This window comes from Humulus lupulus, chromosome X (assembly GCF_963169125.1).
Source record: "Humulus lupulus chromosome X, drHumLupu1.1, whole genome shotgun sequence".
Lineage (NCBI taxonomy): Eukaryota > Viridiplantae > Streptophyta > Magnoliopsida > Rosales > Cannabaceae > Humulus > Humulus lupulus.
Window position 1 is genome coordinate 191,846,174 of NC_084802.1, and position 24,942 is coordinate 191,871,115.

The 24,942-nt window shown below is 34.5% G+C and overlaps 1 protein-coding gene and 1 pseudogene across 1 annotated transcript; one reads left to right on the top strand and one right to left on the bottom strand.

Moving 5' to 3' along the window:
* Positions 1-2,403: 2,403 nt before the first annotated feature.
* On the top strand, positions 2,404-2,501 carry LOC133807468 (small nucleolar RNA R71; annotated as a pseudogene).
* Positions 2,502-17,515: 15,014 nt separating this feature from the next.
* On the bottom strand, positions 17,516-18,519 carry LOC133806552 (uncharacterized mitochondrial protein AtMg00310-like). Its single transcript, XM_062244641.1, has 2 exons — positions 18,177-18,519; positions 17,516-17,580 (listed from the first exon to the last, which is right to left on the bottom strand). Exons 1-2 carry the CDS (start codon positions 18,517-18,519, stop codon positions 17,516-17,518), a joined length of 408 nt encoding a protein of 135 aa, XP_062100625.1.
* Between the last annotated feature and the right edge of the window lie 6,423 nt (positions 18,520-24,942).

Sequence of the window (24,942 nt, forward strand, 5' to 3'; positions counted from 1 at the left end):
GCAATAGAATGGATGACCAGCTACACGTTCAAGGATTTTATCAATGAATGGGAGTGGAAAATGATCTTTGCGGGAGGCGACATTTAATTTTCTATAATCAATGCACATGCGCCACCCTGTCACAGTTTTTGTGGGGACAAGGACCCCTTTTTCATTTTGGATCACAGAGACACCAGATTTCTTGGGCATGACTTGAGTTGGACTAACCCATTTGCTATCAGCTACTGGGTAAATAACACCAGCGTCTAGCAATTTCAAAAAACTTCATGTTTTACAACTTCTTTCATTGTGGGATTCAGTCGTATTTGAGGGTCTCTTCAAGGGAAAGCCTCGTCCTCCAGATTGATTCGATGGGAGCAAATTAAAGGGCTAATGCCTTTGATATCAGCAAGCGTCCAACCTATCGTAGATTTATACGTTCATAGTAGCTCGAGTAACTGCAATTCTTGAGAATTTTGAAGGTTGGACGAGATGATAACTAGAAAGGTTTCACCATCTCCCAAGAAGACATGTTTCAAACCCTCAAGAAGTTGGGTCAATTGAACAATTGGAACCTCTTCAACTGAAGTTTTTGATTGTGACCTCTCACAAGGTAGCTCTTCAAAGCGAGGTTGCCAAAACTGAATCCTTCTATTGTGGGAGTCTATGTGATCTGATATTGCAAGAGTAGACTCAATAGAACTGAGACTTTCGTTGTCAGATAGAAGGAGGAGTTCATCAAGATTATCAAAGTTTCTTCGCAATTGAACCTCCTCGGGAATTAAAGAGTCAATCTTGAATGTTTGATAGCATTCATCATCTTCTCGGGGTTGTTTCCCGATGTGGAAGATATTGACTTCAAGAGTCATGTTTCCAAATGATATCTTCATTAGACCATTCTGATAATTGATCAAAGCATTTGCAACATCAAGGAATGATCTTCTGAGGATAATAGGAATTTTAGACTCCATATTTGCCACATATTGGGTATCAAGAATAAGAAAATCCATGGGGTAATAGAATTCTTCAATTTGATCTAACACGTCCTCAACAATACCCCTAGGCTTTTTGGTGGAACGGTCAGCAAGCTGTAGCACAACAGATGTTGGCTTCAATTCTCCAAGACCGAGTTACGAGTATACAGAGTAAGGCATGAGATTTATACTCGCACCAAGATCAAGTAAGGCTTGGCTGACCTCATGGGTCCCAATTTGGCAGGAAATGGTGGGACAACCGGGATCTTTGTATTTCGGCGGTGCCTTTTGTTCAATCACCGCACTTACTTGCTCAGTCAAGAAAGCAGTCTTCTTGACAAGATGCTTCCTTTTTGCAGTGCATACATCCTTGATGATTTTGGCATAAGCGGGCAATTATTTTATGATGTGAAGCAAAGGAAGATTAATCTTCACTTGTGTCAAGTGCTCAATGATTTCAGCTCAGTTATCAGGAAGTTTCCCAACAGGTTTCAAAGCTTGGGGAAATGGTACCTTTGGAGTGGCATTGAGTGGTGGATTTTCGGAAATGATTTTTGGAGTACCGGGAGTGTTGTATTTTATGGGTGGATCTTGTAAAGTTTTACCGCTTCTAGTTGTGATGGCATTTACTTTCTTGACATTTTGATCATTAGAATTTGAAGATTAGGCCATGTGTTGGCCTTGCACATTGAATTTCGGTTGGGAAGGAAGTTTTCCTTTTTCCAGAATGGCCAAGGATTCAGTCAATTTTGGGAATTGACATTTCATTTCCTTTATTTCTTCAATCATTTGGCGATTCAGTTTGGATTGTTCCTGTATGAATGCATGAAAAGTATTCTCGAGAGAATTTCATTATGGATGAGCATTGTATTGAGTTGTAGAATATGCCTTTGATGGTTGAACTTGTTGCTCATTTCTCCATTGGCCTCCAGACGATTGAGCTTGGTCGGAATCTCTCCAACTGAAATTTTGGTGGTTTCTCCAACCAGGGTTGTACGTATGGGAGAATGGCTTGTTATATGCCCCCAAGGAATTGCATTGCTCCTCATAACCCCCCTCCATCTCATTAAATGCTAAGCAGTCCTTAGCTAAATGCTCTGTCCCTCCACAAACAAAGCACGATTCTTGTGATTCTGCTTGAGCGATCATGTGCGATTTTTGGCCATTTTTCATCATTAAGACCTCAATCTGCTTTTTCAAAGCTTCGAGTTGGGCCTTAACACTATCCTCTTCTCGAAGTTGATAGATTCTAGATGGTTTGTATCGGTTGGTGCTATCAGTAGCACTTGGACCAGCCCAGGTGTGAGATTTTTTTGTGGTTTCTTTGATATATTCAAGAGCATCGTCTGGCTCTTTTTCAAGGAATTCACCATTGCATAACATTTCTACAAATCAGCTCTCACGACTCGTGAGGCCTTCATAGAAGTAACTGACCAGACGCCAGTTCTCATAGCCATGGTGTGGGCACTGATTTAACTGATCTTTGAATCTTTCCCATACTTGATAGAACGTTTCATTGTCCTTTTGGGAGAGTGTGAAAATAAGTCGTTTTAGACTATTGGTCTTATGGCTAGGGAAGTGTTTCAGAAAGAAGGATTTGGTCATCTCCTCCCATGTTCCAATAGACCTAGGTTTCAAAGAGTATAACCAGCTTTTGGCTTTGTCCTTCAAGGAGAAAGGGAAGAACTTCAGTCGCACAGAATCGGCATTTTCAGTTCGGTTATAGAACGTGGCTACTAGCTCCTCGAATTCTCTAATATGCATGTATGGGCTTTCGTTTTCCATTCCATGAAATGTGGGCAAGAGTTGAATCATGCCAGGTTTAAAGTCTAATGCGGGCATATTAGGAGGGAAGATAATGCATGAAGGCGTGGAAGTGCGAGTAGGATGGAGGTAGTCATTGAGAGTTCTTGGTTGGATTTCATCATTGCGAGCCATTGCGAATGGATTATTATCAGCTAAAGTTTATGGAGAAGCAGGATTGGTGGAAGGAGTTCCAAAATGAGTGGTGGATGAATTGGAAGAAGTGTCACTAGAAGTTTCCTGATGACTCATCCACTCTCGAAAATCAGAATTAGATTTATTTTTTTATTTTATTTATTTTTACTTTTTATATTTTGTTAAACTTGTTCCCAGGTAGATTTGGAAGTTTTTAGGTGATCTCTAACGCCTTCCTAGAACTCGCCGAGGTTACTGAGTAAGTATGGTAGATCACAAGTTAAACCTTTTCGACCAAACAACCTTTAAGTAGAGTGAAATTGCTTATTTTGATCGAACAAGCTTGGGTTTCTTATAGTAATAAATTCAACAATGTAATAGTGCAAAGGTATATGCTCAAAATGTTCCCAGGCTGATTGGGAAGGTTGCCAAGGTACCGCTTTAGACCCACACTTTCCTAGACAGAACTCCCCGAGGTTCCAGGTAAGTGTGGAGGGTAACGCAATCAAAAACCTTATTTAGCAACCAATCTTTCTAGACAAAACAATATCAGTTTCTACCATTTGTAATATTACACAATTGTTCCCAATACTAAGCATTTGATGATTGAATTTTTATGAACAATTTTATGCAATTTTATGTTTTTTGAAAAACCTAAATTCTAAGGAAAACTAAGGCAAAGGAAAAGAAAAACCTAAACTAAGGAGCCTAAAGTAACAAAATAATCAATACAAAAACAAAGTAAAGAAAAGAGAATTGAAGTGAAGATAAAATAACAAGTTTAATCTCTTTTTTTTCAAATATTTATTAAACTAAAAAAAATAAAAAGAAATTAAGAAAGATAAATGTAATAAAAATTAACTAAAAAGAAAAAAATTATATATTTATATGATTTTTTTTTGTAACAAAAAGAAAGGAAAAGAAAAAATAAATAAAAATAAATATATATAATTTCTTACATTTTATATACTCTTTTTTGTGTTTTTTTTTATAGATATATATATATGAATATTTATATATATAATTTTTTTTTTGTTTTACCAAAAGAAAATGAAAAAAGGGCGACAAAAAATATATATAAATAATTTGTTTTTTGTTTTTATGATTTTTTTTGTTATAATAATAATCAAATTAACTAAAAATTAGTAAATAAAAAAAATTAAATAAACTATATTAACACAATATCATACCAACAAAAATACAAATAAAGTTACTAACATTTTGGTAAAAATTTCACTGAACCTTTGAAAACTACCTCCCCGACAACGCCACCAAAATTTGTTTAACACCCAACTCGTGACAACCACTAAGCGGTAGTTGTAGTAAAATCAGGCGGTCGATCCACAAGGAGGTAACCTAAAATCAAAAGATTAGTTGAAAATAACACAAAAAAATTAGTAACATGAAATAAATAAAAAAATGAAAATGAAAAGAGATTTGAGATTTGAGATTTTGGTGTTGTCTTTTTGATGAAATGATAAAATGAGATAAGTGAAATAAAGGTAAGATGTAATCAAGAGTTTGAGAAATTGAAAGGTTCCAAGAATCATCCATATACTTGTTTAGTTACTCGGTTACTTGATTTACAAAAATACACAAGTAAATAGTTCACATCCCAACATTTACTTGGAAAATCTAACATTAAAGTCCATTTGAGTTATAAATTTCTTTACTTTAAAAGCACAATAATAATCTTATGAAAAATCTAAAAATGACAAAATACCCAAGGGCAATAATGCAATAGAAGATTAGACATAAAATTATGTATCAATATTAGTTTTACTAATTAGAAGCACATAGAAAGAGCATGACTAATCCTATATACTATTAGCACAAGTAAATAAAGATAACAAAATAGAGATGGGGATGAAAGAACATAAATAACTCAAATACATTACATTAAGAACATAGTAAATAAAAGTAGCAAAATAACATCACTAGCATATGGAATCATCCATAACTGTAAAAGAATTATTTGATATTCTTTTTCTTGTCTCATTAGGAGTATGTAGAACAAATATATATATATACACCTAAGGACAAACTTGAGGCTTACGAAAGCCCATAAAAATTCTAATTACATTTAATGTTACCCCAAACATAATTATCCGTAATACTCCCCCTCAAGTTGGAGCATTCGGATCATAGATGCCCAACTTGCGAAGGAGAAAGAAAAACTGACGTTTACCCAATGCTTTCGTAAAGATATCTGCTAATTGCACATGCGTCGGCACATGACAAGGATGAATAAGACCGTCATGAATTGCATCACGAATAAAGTGACAGTCCATCTCAATGTGCTTAGTACGTTCATGGAAAACAGGGTTTTGGGCGATATATAAAGCAGATTGACTGTCACAGTAAAGATTCATAGCTTTCGAGTGAGGGACTCCTAGACTATGCAATAAACCTTTGAGCCACTTTAATTCACAAGTGATAGCCGCCATGGAGCGATATTCCGCCTCTGCTAAAGAGCGGGAAACAGTGTGTTGTTTCTTTGTTTTCCAAGAGATAGGAGATTGTACGAGAAACACTAGCCATCCTGTTAATGATCGTCGAGTTAAAGGGCAACTAGCCCAATCAGAGTCACACCAACCGAAGAGGTCTAACGTAGTATTGGAGCGAAGAAGGATGCCTTGCTCGGGACACCCTTTTAAGTAGCGTACGACCCTCAACGCCGAATCCCAGTGATCTTGACGAGGCTCATGCATGAATTGCGACAAAATGTGAACAGTATAGGCAAGATCGGGACGAGTAAAAGATAAATAGATCAAGCGTCCTACCAAACGACGATAAGCCTCCGGGTCAGGAAGTAGATTGCCTTTAGCCAAAGCCAGGTGATGATTCTGCTCAATAGGAAACTCTGCTGGTTTAGCACCAAGAAGACCTGCTTCAGAAATAATGTCAAGTGTGTACTTACGTTGATAGAGAAAAATCCCCGCTGGACTACGAGCCACTTCGATACCGAGAAAGTACTTCAAAACACCAAGATCTTTCATATGAAAACATCGATTGAGATAGTCTTTAAAGGAATAAATAGCAGCAGAATCGTTCCCAGATATAATTAGATCATCAACATACACCAAAACATTGATTTGTATTGTAGTGCGGTAAAAGGTAAAAAGAGAATAATCAGAGTAAGATTGAGCAAAACCATACTTTTTCAAGGCAGCAACAAGTTTAGCAAACCAGCATCTAGGAGCCTGTTTCAAGCCATACAAGGATTTCCGAAGCCTGCAAACCATATTAGGTTGTGTCACCTCAAAACCAAGGGGAACCTTCATATATACCTCTTCCTCCAAATCACCATGCAGAAAAGCATTGTGCACATCCATCTGATGAATTTCCCAATTTTTCGCTGCAGCGACAGCGAGAAAAACTCGGACTGTCACCATTTTAGCAACGGGAGCAAAGGTCTCCGTATAATCTATACCTTCTATCTGATGGTTCCCAAAAATAACAAGTCTGGCTTTAAGACGCTCCACAGAACCATCTGAATTGTATTTAATCTTGTAGACCCAACGACTACCCAAGGCCTTCTTTCCAGGAGGGAGATGATCCAGTACCCAAGTGCCATTGTCTTCTAAGGCACGGATTTCCTTTTGCATGGCTTCTCGCCACCCTGCATTAGTCATTGCCTCTTTAAAAGATTGAGGCACAACACCTGCCGTCACAGCTGCAAGAAAAATTCTATGTCGCAAAGAAAATTTGTCACAATTAACAAAGTGTGTTATAGGATACGGAGTACCTGAAGAATACTGAGAGGCGGGTAGAACGGTGGGACTAGATGAAGGACTCAATTTTCGCACAGTGTTTGTCACATAATCTCGAAGAAGAACAGAAGGTCGTTTATCTCTCATGCCTTTTCCCATGTTATCATTTGCAATATCGTTCCCTGTAGCAATCACAGAGCTATCTGTAATGGAGCTAGGCAAGCCATGAGATGTTGTGCTAGGCACATCGCTAGTAGTAGGGGCAACGATGGTTGTGCTAGGCGTGGTAGGCACTGGATCAACATCAACAAGCTCCCCTGTCCCATCTTGCTCATGTGTTGCCTCGAGAACAACCATATCTTCCACATTCTTATGACTAGGAAAACTAACATCTTCATGCCCAATTAAATTTTCAGTAGCATCACCATCAGTAGAAACAACAACTTTATCACTAAGAGCAAACGGGAATTCATTTTCATAAAAAATTACATCACGAGAGACAAAAAATTCCTTTTTTTCAAGATCATATAACTTCCAACCCTTTTTCCCGTAAGGATAGCCCACAAAAATGCACTTTCGGCTTCGACTTGCAAATTTATCACTCTTTGCTCGTTGATTATGAGCATAGCATAGGGACCCAAAAACACGCAAAGCAGCATAACAAGGCACAACACCAAATAAAATTTCATATGGGGTCTTGTTATTGAGAATTGCAGAAGGTGTTCTGTTAATCAAATAACTTGCTCCCAAAACACATTCGCCCCAAAATTTAATAGGAAGATTACCCTGAAATAGTAAAGCGCGAGCAACATTCAAAATGTGTCTATGCTTGCGCTCAACCCGACCATTCTGTTGAGGCGTCCCAACACACGAAGTTTGAAAGAAAATACCATTCATAGAAAAGAATTCTTTCATACAATTGAATTCCGTACCATTATCACTTCTTACAGTTTTGACAACAGTCTCAAATTGACGATGCACCATAGCAAAGAAAAATAAGAATGCATTTTCCACTTCTGTTTTATTATTCAAAAGATAAATCCACACAGCACGAGAATAATCATCAACTATCGTCAAAAAATAAGAAGCACCACATGAAGAGGGAGTTCTATATGGTCCCCATAAATCACAATGCACAAGTTCAGAAATTTTAGTACTTTTGTTTTCACTAGTAGGAAAACTATCCCTAGTTTGTTTGGCACGGTGACAAATTTCACAAGTCTTATTCCAGTTTTTACTACTACTAATAGCAGGAACAAATTTAACGACCTTTTCCGACGGATGCCCCAATCGTCGATGCCATAACTCTAAGGAAGAAGCTGACCCATCCACTATCAATGCTTGTACTCTTGGAACACTGCGAAAATAATAGAGTCCGTCTTTTCGTTCACCCACGCCAATCAGCATCTTCGAACTTTGGTCCCGAATAACACACAAAGAATTAGTAAAGTTCACTGTACAATGAACATCATCAACCAGTTGCGACACTGAAATCAAGTTACAATTTAATTCAGGAACATATAACACATTCCGAAGAGTTAGGCCACCAGGAAGACAAACTGAGCCCTCTTTAGTTGCTGTGGCTTTTTGGCCATCAGGAAGACCCATTGGACAAGATGGTACAACATTCACATTCTGTAAGCATTTCAAATTTCCAGTGACATGATTCGAGGCACCTGTGTCAAGAATCCAAGAAAAATTTCTAGACTTACCAATCATACGATCATTAGCACCGTCCTTATTACCAAGCATATCAATCAGAGTTTGCCATTGTTCGAAAGTGAGACCCTGTAATGGAACTCCGTCAGATGCACTAACAGAAGGAGCTGCTGCCCCTTGTGCACTGCTGCCATTCGCATGAGTATGGTGGGCTGTGACGCTTACTCCACGTCCCTTACTTGTCACTGATGGTTGCTGCCCAGTTGAACCACGATTAGCACCGCCACGACCAAGATTGCGAGGACGATCTCCCCACCATTCGGGATAGCCCACTAACAGAAAACACATACTTTTATCATGTCCGGAACGACTACAGTGAGTGCAAAACATGGCAGATTTATCGGCACGATTTTTCTCCTTGCTCATAGACTTAACCGCAAACGCCATTACCTCAGGTTCATTGTGTGCACGAGCAGGGACACGAAGTTGTTCTTCTTGAAGTATTGTCTGAAAAACACGATTGAGAGAGGGCAGAGGTTCTTGTGAAATCAAAGTAGATCGTACCTGGGCATAGAGAGAATCATCCAAACCAAGGAGAAATTGATGCACATATTCTTTCTCACGCCGTTTCTCAAGCTTGGCACCAATATTGCAAGTACATTTGCCACACTCACAACCTGGAATAGGATCAGAAGAAGCCATTTCGTCCCAAATTTTCTTCAAATTACCAAAGTATTGTTGAACCGGCATGCCTTTGGCTTATTTGCAATTGGCCAAAGATGTCTTCAAGTGTTGAAGACGAGGACCATTGACGACACAAAATCTCTCCTTAAGATCATCCCACAACAATTTTGCATCCTCATAGTAAGAAATAGAGGAAGCAACTGAAGGTTCGATGGTCCGCATAATCCACGATACCAACATAGAATGAACCGTATACCAGTCATCAAGTTTTTCTGTTTCGGTAGATTTCAGTTTTGAAATCGTTCCGTCAATGAAACCAAATTTTCGTCGAGATCGTAGAGCCAATCGAATTGAGCAACTCCATTCTTCATAGTTCTCCCCACGCAATTTGATTGGCATAATGGTGTTACTCGGATTGTCTTGTGATCCAAGATAATACGGGGAGCCAAAATCAACTCGATATTCCTTGCTAGACTTATCACCATCAACGCTAGACATGGCTGGTGTAAAGATATATATATTTTGTCGTTTCTCCAGCCCTAGATGAGTATTCCTAGGGTCGGCCTGATACCATGTAAAAGAATTATTTGATATTCTTTTTCTTGTCTCATTAGGAGTATGTAGAACAAATATATATATACACCTAAGGACAAACTTGAGGCTTACGAAAGCCCATAAAAATTCTAATTACATTTAATGTTACCCCAAACATAATTATCCGTAATAATAACCTTCCTAGGAAGATTAGGCCATTATGCTCATGATTCTCATAAAATTCTAAGAAGAAAATATGAGAAGAAAGTGAGTAGAAATGTTGCTATAGTTTCTTTACTCTCAAAATTACATACCAAATGTGAAAGAAGAGTCCCTATTTATAGAAGGAGAAAAGGAATAAAAAGAAATTAAATTACAAATGAGGTCTACAAAATAAATTTGAAATCTTAATAATAAAATATGATTTTGAAAAATCAAATCTTATTATTAATATTAACCTAGCTATTTTAGTGAATTGGCATTTCGGCCTTTTTCTAAAACACCACAAAATATGAGCTTAAGAGCTCAAAATGGAAAGGTACAAGACCCAAAACCCACAAAAATTGGGTTGAAAGGTGGTAGAAAGTGTTGACCAAGTGCAGCCAATAGAGACGCGCCACATGTCTAGGTGGTGGCAAGCTTGGGCTTGGGCTTGTTTGGGCTCATTTTGGGCCTAATTCCCTTAAAAAATGCCACTTTTTCAACTCTTTTTTTCACTTTTGATTCTTTCTTTCTTCTTTCTTTTTCTTTATGCCAAAATGCAACTTTAATTCCTACAAAATAACAATAAATTAAATTATAATAAAATATTTTTATTTATAAAATAAATGATATCAATTCCATGAAAATATTAATTAAACTTAATTTATTTTTACCATTAAGATCAATAAATATGTATTTTTCACCACTAATCACAAGCCTCGAAGTGTGGCCTCACTTGGAGTCATCCATGACTTGGAGATTGGCTCGAGACGTGCTCAGGACGTGGCCTCACCTGGAGACATCATCGCCTTGAGGACAGACCTCGGGGCGTCCTCTCACTTGGAGACATCCACGACTTGGCAGGATTGGGCTTCCTCGAGGAGTTCACACTCTGAGAACCTCATGACTTGTCGTTAATTGCTCCTAATTTCCACGTGTTAGGTGGTGAAAACATGGACAACAAATGTATTTTGTAATTAATTACATTCATAGAGTTATTAATAAACTAGTGATTAATTTAGAATTAATTGATTAGTTTAATAAAACACATTATTTCTAAAATAGTAAGTGGGAGAAGGTGAGCATTTCAATGTGACCTACGGTCTCCATTATTAGTACAAAACCGTGAGATATGGGCAATTTTGTTTCCGTCCCCTTAAGGAAGGTTTCTAGACATATTAATGTCAAGGCTGGCTTCTTACGAAGATAGGAAGGAGTAATGTATTTTAGGCTTGACCGACCCTAAGGCAGCACTCTCTAAGTTAAGTCATGAATTCTGAAATAATGGGTTACACTTACAAAGATGCAATTAATCTTTTTCAGTGGATAATTACATCTTGACCAAACCAGCGGTACTTTATTTTTAAAAGAGAAAATAAAGAGTTATTTTAAGTTTTAAATAATAAAGATAAGATTGTCTTATAAGCTATCTGAATTTAACTTGACCGACCCTAAGGCGACACTTTATTTGTTGGGTAGTTTTATCATGGAATAGTAAATGTTAGTTTATGTGTCTTAATTGATTGCATTCATGCATCATATTTACTTTCCAAATTATTGATATTTTTCAAATAGTAATATTATTGTATTTTATTTCTTTCAGTCGTGTCGAATGGTGGCAATCCAATAAACGCTTTACTTTCATTGAAAAACTTAATGGTGATAATTTTATAAGATGGAAATCAAATCTGAATTTGATGTTAATCTGTGAGAACCATAAATTTGTCCTAACTGAGGAATTTCTTGAAGAACCCACTGCCAATGCCCTGAAGAATATTTGGGACAAATATGATGCCTGGATTCAATCCAATAATAAGGCTAAGTATTACATGCTTGTGAGCATGAATGATGTTCTGAGAACAAAGCATGAACCCATGGAAACTACTTTTAAGATAATGGAATCTCTGCAAACCATGTTTGGGCAGCAATCTGATCAAAGTAGACATGAGGCTACTAGAACCTACATGACTACTAAGATGAAGAAAGGTGTTTCGCGTGAACATGTCTTGAGCATGATTAACGTGATGCATGAAGCATAAATACATGGGGTCGTCATTGATGAGCGTACACAAGTAAGCATCATACTTGAATCACTCAGTCATGCATTCTCTGCTTTCACAACCAACTATATTATGAATAAGTTGGAATTCAACATGACCCAACCGTTTGAATGAACTGTAGACATTTGAGTCTCTTAACAAAACATAACCAAAGAGACTGAGGCAAATGTGGTAGGGGAGAAACCTTCAACCTTTGAGGATAAAACCAAGAAGAGGAAGAAGAACAATGTCAAGGACAAAGGTAAGGGCAAGAAGTCCAAGAAAGGAAAGAAGGCACCGAAAGACAAGGAGAATAAGAATGACAACAACTCCAAGAAGAAAGAATCAAAAGTAAAATGTTTCCACTGTGGAGTTAAGGTCACTGGAAGAGAAACTCTAAAAAGTGTTGGTATTAAATGATCAAATCAAAGGTACGCAGCGGAATATATGGACCAATTTTAATAAATATTAATACCAGTCAGGATCATATACATATATAAATATTAAATGACATACAAATAGATCATAGATTACCTCTTGTAGCCTATCAAGTGTCCTTGAGTCTTTTTGTATAAATCAACAATCTTCCTATCCAGTGTTCTGAGATCTCACACCCTGATCTTCCAGAACAATCCACAAACACACAAGGACGTGTGTGGGCACGTAGGATTCAAAATGTTGATTTATGTGACTCCCTAGATGTACTCAACACATGAGATCTAGAGAGTTTTGACAGGGAGAAGGTATAAAATAGTTTTCAGGTTTAGAAAAAAACTATCACTTATTTTGAGAGAGAGTATGATTATCCATCATTCTTCTGAATATCACATATATCAGATTTATAAGATATTTAATCTAATTGAAATAATATTTATTTAATTAAAATATAATTCAAATTAAAACTAATTAGATATTTTCATTTAATTATCTATTTAAATCATATTTAAAAAGAATAATTAAATAACTGATTAAACAAATTTATTTGAAATTCAAAATTCAAATCCCAGGGATAAAATCCCTGATGCTAGGCGCCACACATTGTACTGTACAGTGTGTGTCGCCCAGCCCTATTAGGGTTGCCCTAATTTTCTCATTTGTTTATTTAATCAACTTTTAAGACAAGATATTTATTCCAACATAAATATCAGTTAATTTAAAATTAACTTTATCTTAAAATATCAGTTTTAAATTAAATAAATAAATATCATATTATAAATAATATATTTATTATTTTCACTCTTTATATTAATCCAAACAAGATTAATATTAATTTTAACCTATAGTATTTTAAAATAAAATCTATATAGTTAAATAATTAATTAATTCACAATTAATCAATTACCCATAATTATCAAATAATTATTTCCTTGTCCTAGAAAATTAATTCCTTTGCAATTTAGTCATTTCTCTTAACAAATCTTTCTTTTGACATCCTTACCCTTGACAGTGTAAGACAGAGGTGATCTAGGGACCATGGAACTATAATACAAAGCTCCAATAAACCAGATTATTAATTAAACTCTTTAACCTAATAGTCTTATTTATTAATTCCATGATTACTCCACTATAAATATGGAATTTCACTCTAAGTATTTATAGAATTATATTTACAGGGTTTTCTCCAGTAGTCTATTGATATAATCAATATATGTATTTTTGTCCTCCATTATTGGTTCGTTAATTAGAGCTGGTCAAAATTACCATTTTACCCTTATAATTACCTCTTAATCCTTAAGTACCATTAATTCACTAAAGGATAATTAATCTATAATCTAATTATAGAATTGAGCTCAATAACTATTCAGTTCCAGAATCAACCCTTAAGAGAACCAATATTCAATCCGTTAGGAAAGCATGGATTCCAATATTGTAATTCATGTTCCCAACCATCGATGATATTGAATCTCCAAAACAAAAGTCATTAGCCTCATTATTCTAAGAGACCTTAAAGAGTGAATCAAAAGATCCAATAAACATAAATAGGAGTTCATGAATACTCAGGATTTAGACTGATCTACAAATGATTATCTATTATGACAAGAATTAAATCTTTACGTCAAACAGCAAGTTTATAAAGATAATTAATTCTCATCAGTCCTGTCATATATAATCTCTATTATATACAGCACCTTTACTAAAATCTCTATCCACATCAGTAATCTGATTCTAGATTACTTGCATCTCATATGCTTAGCAAACCGTACTAGTAGCCATTTGTAACGACCCAACTACTCTATACTTTGGACCATTAACGAAAACTATACATAGACACTAATCATTAATAATACTTACAAGTGAAAAGATCATAACTTTATTAAAACTTGTAAAAAGGAAATGTTAAACTTACATAAAATTTAAGTTAGGATATGGGATCCCATTGTTTTAAAATCAAAACATAACATACTTGTAATTAAAAGAGATTACATAAATTAGTGCGGAAAAATACACATAAACCATAAATAAAGACTTCATCCTCGAATCGAAACTCTCGGCTCTTTGAATCCATTCCGCCTCAATACACATTCCCCAAGCTTCCAAGAATCCTTCCCGCCACTATAGCTATTTTCCTGCACATATAAACATAAAAGGAGTGAGCCTAATGCCCAGCAAGGAAAATCTAACACATAGGCCATATACATAAATTTAGTAAAGAAACATAAAACATATCATAACACTTATGTCACATACATACTATAATGACCATTATTACTTAGGGTCCCATAAACTAAACAAGTCATATGCCCATTACATTAGTGGGGTCTTGCTAGCTAAGCAAGTCATATGCCCATAATCTATTTGGGGCTTGTTAGTTGTATAGGTCATATGCCCAAGTCTACAAGCATACTTACATAACACATATTCATAAGATAACATATAAAATCATATAACACATAAATCCTATCCTATTTTCCTTACCAAATTACCGGGATATGAGAACAGATTTGGGACCTTGGAACACTCCTAAAAACCATTTATAACAGGGTGAGTATATTGAAGAAAAGGGATGAAAGTGATGAAGGAACTATACTATCAAAATATACTTACCAAAAACCTTGTGCTCAAGAACTTAGATTTCCTAAACAAGAATAGGAATAAGGTTAGAATACTGAGTAGAAGACTATGAGAACTTTAAAGAAAATAATACAGAAATGGACTAGAGTTTGGGATACCTTGAGTACTTCTATGACCAATCTAAACCTTGAACCGAAATGTGAATAGAACCTTACTTCCCAAGTGTTTGGTAAGCTTATAGTGATCAAGCTTATAATTCCCAACCCAAGTGTTTACACTCTCACACTAACCTAGCAATTTTGCAGCCTCTGAACTTAGCTTAATAGATGAATAAATGGCTGGGTACTAGGTCCTATTTATAGAATTTAGGAATGAAAAGATCTTCATTTAACTTGAATAAAAATAATGGCTTTTTAAATGAAAATCATTTGAATTATCGTTCAGTAGAGGCTAAAGACTCGTTCAGAAAGATGCTGGACTTATCAAGAGGTTAAGGCTTCCCCTTCTCTCTTCCCTCTCTCTCCCTCAACCCATTCCTCTCAACTCCCTCTCTAGAAAAAAATTCATGGGTAAGGTAAAATATCATAGAAATCAATGTAACGGCAAGTATTCCTCACTTAGGACACTAAAATACTACATTTCGAACAGATCTGGGCATTATTTTTGGGTTTTTTTTGTGATTTTTTTCAGATCTGAAACTTTGAAATCTGCAGAAAATCGACGTGGTTCGATGGTGCTCGATGCCAGCTCGATGGGGCCTTCAAAATCAAGATTTTCATGAAAAATCGATGTTGCTTGATGGTGGTTCGATAGAGGTTCGAGGGTGTTCGATGCAATTCTTGCAAGATACGTAATTTTTCACTCGAGTGTCCGTTTGGGGTGATTTTTTTTTATTTTGGGTATTTTTTCAAGATCTACACGTTTGAGATGTGTATATACACATTTGGGAAATGTAAATCTTGAAAAAAATGGCAAATGCAAAACATACCTCATGTTGAAGATATGTTTTGGTATGTTTTCAAATTCTAAACTTTGAAAATGTGTATGTGAACATCTAAAACGTGTAAATCTCAAAAGCATACCCAAAATAAAAAAAAAAATCATCCAAAACAGATACCCGAGTGAAAAATTATGTCTCTTACAAGAATTGCATCGAACCACCATCGAGCAACGCTGATTTTTTCTTGAAAATATTGTTTGGTGCATGGATGGAATAATTAAATTTAATTGTTTTCTATACCTGTTTTGTCTGAGTTCAAACCATCAAAAGTTGGTTTGGAAAGAATCCAAAATTGCAACTTCAAGAATAAGCACATCAGGCTTCATTTTATATTTTTTTAGACTTCATGTTAACATCAATTCACACGATAGATGGTCTCGTCGTTTTCTTTGTGCAATGGAAAATCAAAATGCTTGCTTTTTAACTTGACAAATTAACACTTTATTGTTAACGATGTTCTTTGCACATTTTGGTTACTTTGATTGGAGGATCGTTTGATGATATTATTGTTGTATTAACAAGTTTGTGTATGAAGAACAAGCTTTTTGTTTCTTTTGCCCTGTTTATGATCTTATTCGTAGGATTTGTTGATTGGTTCGTAGTTACGAGTATTGGAAATCTTCTCAACGTTCAAACTTCAGAGCCCAAATCCTCTTGTAAGTTTAATTTTTGGTCTAAATACTAATTTAGGATAAGAAAAGAAATTTGGAGATTTTCAAAGTCGTTTCTGTGGTGCATTGAGCATTGACTAGCAAAGTTTTAGTTTTTATCTTTGTTAGTCTGATATATGGTAAGATGACCATTGATATTTTATTGTATCATTAAGTTAGCTATATGGGAATTTCTATTGGTTTTAACATGTACGAATTAATTGTCTACTTGGGTTTTTTTTTTTTTATTGGGTGATAAAGTTGAATTGCTCATGTTCTATGTAGTTGACGTTGAGAAGTTTGTTGATTGCATGGAACTCCATGTATATTCATTTCAGCTAATTCAATTGTCTATACATTTATTTTTTATAAATGTAATTCCATATTTTAATGCTACCAAGTGATTTAAAATAACTAACTTAATTAAATGTGAAATACTGATTAAGATGTTTAGACAGATTCCAATTTTGTTAACACTACTTATGCAACTATTTAAACACAAACATGAATACAGGTAAAAATTCAACACACAAGAATTTTTACGTGATTCAGAAATCCTTTCAGATAACCTACATCCACGAGGCCACACCTAGAGAACAAACCAATTAATAAAGAAATAATGTGTACAAAAGTATTGACTTAAACAATGTAAGACTCCCTCTTAAGTTATTGCCGCAATCTTGTTGTATCATTCTCTACAAATCTAATTTTGATGAAACGTTGATTCTCTTGAACTCCTTTCAAAGAATAGCGAGTGCTCACTTCCTCCCAAAGTAAGACTTAAATAGAATCCTCTCCCGAAGATCCTTATAAACATGTTCACAATAGTCTCCACCTGTTTACAATGGACTAGATAGATATCTACAAGTACACTCAATATTCTCACAAAGATTAAGATGAACAAACTTAATCTCTACAAAGAAAACACTCTTCAAAATAACACAATGTTTACAAATTTCCAAATGGAAGAGGTAAAATTTCCAAAGGCCTTGGCAAGGTATTTATAGGTGTAGAAATAGTCCAATGACTCTCTCTGAGATCTTGTAATCAATGCAAGAATATTTGCAAATTTCTCTGATTTAGAAAATTTGCCAGCCATACGGAAAATGTTGAGTCAGCAACGACATCAGACTTATCTGGCAGAACGAACTTTGTCATTTCTTTTTACCATGTCCATTTTCGAAAACGTCATTGTTCCTGAAAGAACATAATCCCTGAAAATATTCTCACAAGATAATTTAAATACATTATTTTACCAATAAAGATTAAATGTGATAAATATGGTAAAAAATGTATTCACACTAAAACCAGCTGAATCATGTGACAATTAATTAAGGATATGCTACTGATTTTTCTCAATTTACTTAAAATATTTTGTCTAAAATAAAGTTAGCCAATAAAAGTTTTTACAATAAAGAACTAAAAGAGTTTATATGCTTCATAATTTTTTGAACATTTTGATGGTATATATAGGTTAAAACAACCAATCCTAAAGAATATTGTGTTCGAACCCAGTGCTGGAATCGTTTTGCCTGGCGGTTCAATGCTAAATTTCCCTGAGGCCTCCACATTCCATTGCCAAGAGTCTTCTTTTTCAGTTCTTGGTAGGTCTATATTGATGATTCTTCTTACTACATCCGCTTTAAACCATTTCGTCGGTTTTGGTATAATCCAAGTCCCATTTGAAATGAACTCTAACACCCAACTAACCCCTTCTGTGGCATCTTTAAGAGGTTAAGGGTTGCAAATAGAGCCTGGAACCCAATTTTCAAACCAAATGGAAGTTGTTTTACCATTCCCAATGCGCTTGCAAAGGCCTTTGGCTAAAGTCTCTCTTTCTTTCAGAATCGTCTTCCATAAATGGGAATCTGAGTTTTTGGCGTTACAGTTGAGGAAATGCTCTCCTTTGATGTATTTAGCCTTCATCTGCTTGTGCCATAGACCTTTCGTACCAGTAATCAGTTCCCAGCATCTCTTTGTCATGAATGCATCATTAGTGGCCTCTGTCATTCGAAAACCCAAGCCTCCCATCCTTTTGAGTTTGCATAATTTCGACCATGCCACTGTGTGAATTGTTTTCTTTTCTTCACTATCTCCCCACCAGAATGATCTTAAATCCTTGTTTATTTTTTCCATTGTAGTTTTTGGCAATGGTCCTAAGGTAGCAGCATAGGTTACTAAAGACGAGCCCACAGTTTGCACTAGCGTTGTCCTTCCCGCTTTAGACAACAATTTGGCCTTTCATCCCTGTATTCTTTCTTTTACATTGTCAACTAGATAAGCCATATTTTTTAATTTTCTTTTGGAGTAGACAATTGGCAATCCAAGATGGGTAGCATCACCTCTCAAACGAGTCACTCCCAAGAATTTCAACACTTCCATTGCTTGAGCTGGCTGAACTCTCTTAGAAAACCAAACAAAAGATTTCTCCTTGTTGACCTTATCCCCCGACCAATCGCAATACTTTTTGAGGTGATTAGTGGTGAAAAATACACATTTATTGATTTTAATAGTCAAAATAAATTAAGTTTTAATTAATATTTTCATAGAATTAATATGATTTATTTATAAATGAAAATATTTGATTATGATTTAATTTATTGTTATTTTGTAGGAATTAAAATTGCACTTTGGCATAAATAAAAAGAAAGAAGAAATAAAGAATCAAAACTGAAAAAAAAAAAAAAAAAAAAAAGTTGAAAAAGTAGCATTTTATAAGGGAATTAGGCCCAAAATGAGCCCAAACAAGCCCAAGCTTGCCACCACCTGGACACGTGGCGCGCCTCTATTGGATGCACTTGGTCAACACTTTCAGCCACATTTCAACCCAATTTTTGTGGGTTTTGGATCTTGCACCTTTCCATTTTGAACTTTTAAGCTCATATGTTGTGGTGTTTTAGAAAAAGAGCAAAATGACCATTCACTAAAATAGCTAGGTTAATATTAATAATAAGATTTGAATGTTCAAAATCATATTTTATTATTAATATTTCAAATTTATTTTGTAAACCTCATTTGTAATTTCTTTTTAGTCATTTTCTCCTTCTATAAATATGAACTCTTCTTTTACATTTGGTATGTAATTTTGAGAGTAAAGAAACTATAGCAAAATTTCTACTCACTTTCTTCTCATATTTTCTTCTTAGAATTTTATGAGAATCATGAGCATAATGGCATAATCTTCTTAGGAAGGTTAGGGATGATTTTATATGCTAGTGATGTTATTTTGCTACTTTGATTTACTATATTCTTAATGTAATGTATTTGAGTTATTTATGTTCTTTCATCCCCATCTCTATTTTGTTATCTTAATTTACTTGTGCTAATAGTATATAGGATTAGTCATGCTCTTTCTATGTGCTTCTAATTAGTAAAGTAATATTGATACATAATTTTATATCTAATCTTCTATTGCATTATTGTCCTTGGGTATTTTGTCATTTTTAGATTTTTCATAAGATTAACATTGTTCTTTTAAAATAAAGAACTTTATAACTCAAATGGACTTTTGTTAGAAAAGAATATGGACTTTAATGCTAGATTTTCCAAGTAAATGTTTTGATGTGAACTATTTACTTGTGTATTTTTGTAAATCAAGTAACTAAGTAACTAAACAAGCATATGGATGATTCTTGAAACCTTTCCATTTCTCAAACTCTTGATTACACCTTACTTTTATTTCACTTATCTCATTTTATCATTTCATCAAAAAGACAACACCAAAATCTCAAATCTCTTTTCATTTCCATTTTTATTTATTTCTTGTTACTAACTTTTTGTGTTATTTTCTGCTAATCTTTTGGTTTTAGGTTACTTCCTTGTGGATCGACCGCTCGATTTTACTACAACTACCGCTTAGTGGTAGTCACATTTTGGGCGTTAAACATGAGGAATTTCATGAAGCATTTTGCTTCTTTTTTGGTGGCCTTTCCAAACAAGATTACATCATCTGCGAACATAAGGTGCGTGATCGAAGTGGCCCCTCTGGCTAGTTGTATGCCTTTAAAATTCTTGTGGACTTCCTCTTTGATTAGCAACCTAGAGAGAACTTCTGCTGCTATAATGAATAATGCGGGAGAGAAATGGTCCCCTTGCCAAAGACCTCTTTTCGGTGTAATAGTACCACACGAGTGACCATTTAACAAGATGGATAGGTTGGGAGGTAGAGATGCATTGCATAATCCATTTTATGAATGTCTCTACAAAACCCATATTTTTCATTACCGTCCTGATGAAGTCCCAATCTATTATGTCGTAGGCCTTCTCCATGTCAAGTTTCACAGGCATAAAATCATCTTTAGTTTTCTTTGAATTCATGGAGTGGATGATTTCTCTGACCAGCACAGTATTGTCTTGTATTAATTTTCCTTTCACGAACACAGATTGCATCGAGGAAATGAGCGTGGGGAGAATGGCCCTCAAACGATTAGCTAGGATCTTCAATATGATCTTGTAGGCTGCGTTGCACAAGGCGACAGGTCTATAGTCATTGACTCTAGCTGGATTCTCCTTCTTTGGCAACAACACCACATTCACGTTATTGAGAACTGGAGGGATCTTTGACGAGTTGAAGAAGAAAGAAACCATGTTGATAACCTCCTTATGGATGGTGTCCCAGTAATGAGCGTAAAAAGATCTATGCATCCCGCCAGGGCCTAAAGCTTTGTTAGGGTCAATCAGCCTAAGCGCCTGACAAATCTCCTCTCTATTAGGAATGGCTACAAGATTCTCATTTTGAGCTTCTGAGATTTGGTTCTGGATCAATCCTTCTAACTCTTGGGGGCAACAAGTTAGGGCGGCTTGGAAGATCTCCTTGAATCTCTCAATGAAGCGCTTGCCAATCTCTTTCCTATCGTACACCCACGACCCATCCTCATTTTTCACTCCACAAATGATATTCCTTCTTCTAACCATTGTGGAGGTGTGAAAAAAATTAGTACTTCTATCTCCATCCTTCAACCATGAAATTCTAGACTTCTGTGTCCACATAATTTCTTCTCTTCTAAGGGCCATATACAATTCTGCCCTTGCCTCACTTTCTTTAGCTTCGACGGGGTTTAGCCTCGATTCAACTAGTTGAACTTTTTTCCTTGTTGATGCTATCTAGTTTCTCACCTCTCGGAATTGGACTTTATTCCACCGCATTAGTTGCTTTCGAGTGCAATTCATCTTAGCTTGAAAATTCCTCATTGGATCAGGAAGATGGATAGAATTCCACACTCTTTTGACCACCCAAAAGCACCTTGGGTCCCTTATCCACATGTTTTCGTAACGAAACTCTCTTCCTCTTTTATCCTTATTGCCCAAGGTATCCAACAAAATAGAATTGTGATCTGAAGAGGAAGTGACCAGGTTGAAGACCATGGCCCGAGGGAATTTAATCCTCCGCGAAGGATCTGGTAGACATCTATCAAGTCTAGCCCGTTTAAGCATTGAGAGACTAGCCTGGTCTTTTTGCTTCCTTCTCCAAGTGAAAGGATTTCCATTGCACCCCATATCTTTTAGTCCTACTCTATCTACCATCCTCCTCAAGTAAAAAGAGTAGTGGGACGTGTTGCCTTTCTTAGTGTAGTGTATACATTTTGAATCTTTCAACGTTCCATTTAGATCTCCTATGAGTAGCACCAGGTTGGTGTTCCCACAAAGGATCCCACCCAGCCTCGACCAGAACTCTTCCCTTCCTAGCATTGAAGGTGGCCCATAGATGGCAAACATGTGCCATTTAAACTCAATAGAATTTGACACTATTATGGCAGCAATAACATTCTTATTATTTAGCCTTATACTTAGATTAACTTCCTATTAGATAAAAATTTCAAATTTAATATATTAAAATTAATGCTAAACACAATTTCACATATGCCAATTTTATAGCATAAGAGTTTATAAATTTAAGTTCGACTCATCCAAGATTATAAGAATAACCTCTTAATTACTACCCTTTTTATTTAAAGGAAAACCTTTTGATTCCAATTATGATGATATTAAGTACTTGTATAATTTTGGGAAAATTTTGAGGAATTTGGAATTGTGACTGCACTCAGTAAATTTGACTGACTGAGCTGCCTACATACCTTCTTTATGAAGGATCAAGTCACTTGTAGTTCTAGATAGATATTTTGGGAAATGAGTGGAGGAATTCCGGTAAATGACCATTCATAGGAATTCATGGTATTTTTAAAAATTTATGAAATTCCGGTAGATGACCATATCATGGAATCATTTAATGTTTTGGAAGTTATGAAAAATTTTGAGGTGAATAACCTTTTTATGGAATTTTGAGTGTTGTGTTTGATATCTGAGAATTTTGGGAATTTGTGGTTCATGTGACTACACTTAGTTTTAATAACTAAGTTGCCTACGTATCATTTAGATGAATCAAGTCAAACGTAGTTCAAAGCAATCTTTTGTGATGTTTTGAAAAAATTTAGGTGAAAGACCTCTTGTTTAAAAAAAAATTTATCATTTGATATGATTTTAGAATTTTGTTTTATGTTGAAATCTCTTTATTTATGGAAAATTGTTTTTATAAAATAAAGAGATCAAAACTAATTTTGGGTTAATTTAATTATTCTAAAATTTGGTAGTGAATAATTAAATTTAATATCAGATAATATCTATATACTAAAATTCAAATTTAATTTTAGAGATTTGAATTTAAAATTTGTGATAAAATCTGATATAGATATTTATAAGATAATATCATTATTTTATATTCTAAAATTCAATTTGAATTTGAATTTGAAATATAATTAAGATATCATCTTTTGTTTATTTAAACCTTCTATCATACTCAACATAATGCATTCTTCAAAGTTCTCCAAATTTGAGAGACATTGTTTAACTTTGAGAAGAAAGTGAAGCATATATTTGGGTATGTATATCTGTTCTCCTTGATTGTTTACATCATAAATAATTATATAAATATATAGTTTTAATCTCTCATATATACATATATATTTCTCAGGAGACAACGAAAGTTTATTTGCGGCAATTATCTATCTTCAACTGTCATATATTTCTTGATTTAAAGAGTCATCTTCAACAAAATTTGCTTCTTCAGTTTTGGTAACCAAAATTTTCATTTATATATAATATATATGCATATGAGTATAATATATTTTTTTTCTCTCATCATTTTTTTTTATATCATACCACACATATACTTATATATCTTTCTACATGCTGTAATTATCTAGTATGAACACGTATGACCCCAATTTTTTAGTTTCTCAACATACATATATACTCCTCTTAAATCTCTTTCTTTGTAACCATATCACATGAATACGTGTATATATGTATATATTTATGTAAATTTATAATAAGAATGATGAATGTAATGTATATATATATACATATATTAGTCATGACTTTTCAAATAACCAAAAGTAATACATACTCATCATTTTTTAATTACTTCAATTTTGGTCGCTAGACTTTTGGAATCAACTTTTGTTAAATATACATACATACACATAATTGGACTTGGAATCATCAAGTCATGACTCTTGACCTTTGTTGTTTAATATACATATATACATATAAGTTTGAATAGTTCTTCTCGATTGAATATAGTATATATTGTATATAATTATTATGTTTAAGCCCACGCATACATGTATTTTTGAGTTTGAGGTCTTTTTTATCACCCATATTAATATAAATATATATATATATATTTACTTTGACATATCTGCCAATTCCTAAACTCTTTTTCTTAGCCACATTGAGGAATTTTCCCAATAATTTCTTGGCCTTTGCCTAACATAGCTACTAACTACATCCAATATAGTATTGGATATTAGGAAATTTCGTTGCCTTGATTTTACTGTTTAATCAAAATTTACATTTTAAGAAATTTTGATAGCATAATAGTATATGAATTTTATGATTTATCACATCTTCCATGGCTTTATCTCACTTTTTTGGAGATCTTTTGTGGCTAATGAAGCCTAGATCAAAGTGGACCATGAAAAAATATGAAAAACCAAATTTAATTTTAGGAGAATTTGAGCAGCATAATTACATAAAGAAATCATATTTTCTTCTTTCCTTTTTGGCTATATCTCACTTTTGGAGACCTTTTGTGGCTTAAAAAGCCTAGGTCAAAGTGGACCAAAGACAAAAGAAGAGAATCACTGAATGAGAAATGATACTTTAAAAGATGAGAACCAAAATAAGGGCAAGTCCTAGTACTTACTTTTGTAGAATTCCCTGAAGAATGAAAACTGAACTCTTTTTTTTTTGTAATTTTTTTTGTGGTGTTTCTCTATTTTTTTATCGTATTCTCTTTCAGAATTTTCTCTTTGAATTTTCACAGAGTTTTCTCCTTCTTCCTTTTTTTTTTTTTTTTTTTTGTCTGATTTACTTCCCCTTTTATAGACTATATTTTACTTTATGTGAAGACCGGTAAAAGTGGAACATGAGAAGGTGGAGAGAAAAGTGAGGTTATTCATCTCTACTAATTTGACTGATATTACTTTTTATAATAATAGATTTAATAATATATATTATTATATATTTTCTTTTTCTTTTTTTCGTTCAACACTCCCTTTT

Coding starts and splice junctions, on each gene's coding strand:
- LOC133806552 (XM_062244641.1), bottom strand. CDS start 18,519: ATGGAAAAAATAAACAAGGATTTAAGATCATTCTGGTGGGGAGATAGT. Junction 17,581..18,176: donor TTGCAAGCGCATTGGGAATG/GTAAAACAACTT, acceptor ATGTTCTTTCAG/GAACAATGACGTTTTCGAAA.